The sequence below is a fragment of the Limulus polyphemus genome, unplaced genomic scaffold (assembly GCF_000517525.1).
Source record: "Limulus polyphemus unplaced genomic scaffold, Limulus_polyphemus-2.1.2 Scaffold2905, whole genome shotgun sequence".
NCBI classification, from domain to species: domain Eukaryota; kingdom Metazoa; phylum Arthropoda; class Merostomata; order Xiphosura; family Limulidae; genus Limulus; species Limulus polyphemus.
Window position 1 is genome coordinate 120,176 of NW_013668515.1, and position 3,400 is coordinate 123,575.

Here is a 3,400-nt window from a genome sequence, read left to right on the forward strand (position 1 = left end):
TAACACACGGAGACGTAACAATACCATATTTAACTACGACCAAGAAGATAACACACGTTATACTTTAACTACTGGCAAAGACAATACATTTAAGTGATTATTATAGTGAATAAAGAAGTTTAAGTTATTAGAATACACACACACACACACACATATATATATATATATAATTATTTTAAAATAATACCGTTATGTGTATTTGCTAAAAAAATTATTTTTGACTTTTTCCTGGTCACGAGGCTTGCAAAAATAAATCATCCCAAGAATTTAGGCCAATCAAATGTAATGTTACCATCTATAATATTTCTATGGCTTTAAAATACCGACATAGTAATAACAATGCTTAATTATATACTTTAAGTAACCTTTTGCACCCCAGTTCCTATGTCCTTGTTATTCAGAAGGTGTGAGGTAAGACTGATTTCTCGTACTTAGAAGTTTGCCGTAACACACGTCAAACTGAGAATTTGAACGGTTTGTGTGTGTGATTGTTATTTCAAATATTTAATAAGCAAAAACTTCAGACACCGATTGTTACTTCCAGTAGAAAGTAAAACCTCCAAACTTTGATTGTTAGTTAAATTAAAAAATAAATTTCTGGTTGTTACTTCAGAGTGGTGTGGTCTAGTTGAAAGGTGTGATTTCGATGTCCAAGTTCAATCATTCGGAAGGGGAAAAAAAGGAACGTGAATCTATGAAAATAATGCGATATACAGAGGTTTAAATCGTACAGTATTTGAACGATTTGTACCTGCCGCCATAGTTAGCCTTATACCTGGGGGAATATATAGAGAAAAATTGAAATTTTCAAAGGACAATATTAATACAGGAATTGTCAAACGATGTAGAACTAAAGAACACAACGTTTCGAAGAAGGAAGCCTTCATTATTCTTAATGGAATTAGAACACCTAGCATAACAGTACAACAACACCACACTTCAAGCTAATTCGGAGCAACGCCCTCATCCGCGCAGTGCAGACTCTGATTACAAAGAAACACTGCAATGAAGTTTGGGCGTATCTCCTGATTGTAAACAAGGGTTTGAAGTTGACGAAGGCTCACAAGCTTTTAACCACACCTCGAAATTAACGATGTTTTCATGAAAAACAAAATGGCCGAATGAACTGGAATCACAGCAATCCCATTTGACCATATACCTTTAAATCAATGCAGTACCAATGGTCTTTCGGTTTGCTTAACCATGTCCTTGGAAGATGATGTCCATTATATCATATAATGGAATGTTTGTGAAAATTTTGTTAAAATGAGTGGTCAATCGTTTACCTGACCATCCTTCACAAAAGTTTGTTACAATAAAGATTGCAGTGTCTATGCGTAGTCGTGTCCACTGTATTGAGCAAGATTGAAATCATGTAGTTATTTCTTGCTTTTTATATCTAAAAATATAAACATTAATAAGAAATCTAACATCACACTAATAAACATAACGATCTTTTCTTTTATTCGTTTCCAGGAAGCACATCGAGCATCTTTAACCGAATCTCAAGTACAAGGTAAGAATCCTGTAAGAAAAGGAACAAACACGGATTGTGTGTTAATGATAAACAAGACTTGCTATTTTTTAAAGTTCTATTTCAGTCGGTCTTAAGACAGAACATAAGAATAATTTTAGAAATTGAAACTTAGATTATTAAGTCTCAAGTACACAACTGTACAAGATATAGATTTAACCCATCGAAACAAGTGGACTTCGTGGCTGTTTTCATCATTATGAGTTTCTATATATATATGTATAGAATATATGTAATATTTACGTTAAAGAGAAAAAAACAACTTAAAAAATGTAGTTTTAGTGAATTAACGAAAAGATAATAATAGTAATACACCAGAAACGAGGAATCCCCCAATTTTAAATTGTGACGTTAGCTACTTCTTTGTGTACGTCTGGATCGTTTTTTGTAATTCCGGGCAGTGCTTTAATATGTTTTTGTAATTAATTTTAGATTCTACTAAAAATCCATTATAAAATACACTTACACTCTCTCTCAGTAATAATTGTCATTACACCTTGTTGTTTCTGGTGAGGGATTAATTACTTAAGTCTGTTGATATGATGATCCGATCTAGCATTCCAATTTTTTTAATGTTTGGAAACTGACTCACAAACATCCCTATTCATCGTATGCTATTCCACCACTTCTTCAATTTGATTTGTTTGTCCTTCATAAGCGTTACAGTTTTGTCCTGTTTTTGTGTATAAACAAAGTATTGGTTCCAAACTGCGTCGACCATTTTCCTAAACTAATTTTAGGCCATGGCCTAATCCTCTGATCTTTATTTCAGTTAATTTTCGCACAAGCACAAATTATACAACATCTTTCAACAGGAAATATTATGTGCTTCAGCAGAATCATGAAATATTTTCTTAAACGTGAGTCATCTTATCTCATGCACTTGAAAAGCGCTCTCTGGAGATGTCTTTGCCAAGTGCGAGGGTGTATGACGTAGTTTAACGTGTTTTAAATTATATATATATGTTCAAAGAATCACATATATATATCTTAAAATTAATCGAAAAACACAAATACAACACATGCCAAAAAAACGTTAAAAACCCATATAGTCATGAGTAGTGTAAAACTGTGTTTTTTTATTCCTGTAAACTCCCAGTGGAGCATAGGGCCGCAACAACACCTCGCCAACAGAAGGTGTTGCTGCAGTTACTTGTAGCAGGTTGGTTTTTACGGGGTGGAGTTGCTAGCCCCGCGCCCAACCCTCCCCCTTTCTCATCCTGGACCTGGGACCAGGCAAAGGCGGAGGTTGGCATGTTTGGTGTGACGGGGATTCGAACCCGCAACCCTCAGATTACTAGTCGAGCGCCCTAACCATCTGGCCATGCCGGGCCTGTAAAACTGTGTAGTAACCTTCAAATAGCGTCGAAGATAATCCATTTTTAAAGTATACACCAACGAAAGTAAGAATTTGCTGCTCGACAAAAGTGAACACATTTGAAACTGTTAGATGTCCTGAACCAAACACACAGTTACTGTCTGCTGCCAATTATGGGAAGGTAGTTGCCACGAATTCATTTCATGAATGTTCTTAATTTTGATTGGCTCACAAAGGAATTTACCGACGTTTGACTGCCTCGACTGCACTTGTCTGCCTCTTTGTTGGTCAAGTTTGAATTGCCCCCCCAATGGCAAAGCGGCATGTCTGTGGACTTTCAACACTAGAATCCGGATTTCGATACCCGTGGTGGGCAGAGCACAGATAGCCCATTATGTTGCTTTATGCTTAACTACAAACAAACAAGCTTGATTTCGCAAAATTTATTTATTGCAGTTAATTATCAAATGTGAGTTTAAGGTATACTATGTCGTGGGAGTAGTAGTTTTGACGGGCCATACTCTAGTTCAGTGGTCGGCAACCTATGA

General features: G+C 35.7%; 1 protein-coding gene across 3 annotated transcripts in view; it reads left to right on the forward strand.

Annotated features, from left to right (window-relative positions):
• LOC106468182 (calcium-binding protein E63-1-like) overlaps positions 1 to 3,400 on the forward strand; it is a 36,841-nt gene that overhangs the window by 12,727 nt on the left and 20,714 nt on the right. For all 3 annotated transcript variants that reach the window (XM_022396488.1, XM_022396490.1, XM_022396489.1), the window contains one exon: positions 1,477 to 1,516. In XM_022396488.1, coding sequence (XP_022252196.1) covers positions 1,477 to 1,516 — 40 coding nt within the window. The remainder of the gene's footprint in view (positions 1 to 1,476; positions 1,517 to 3,400) is intronic.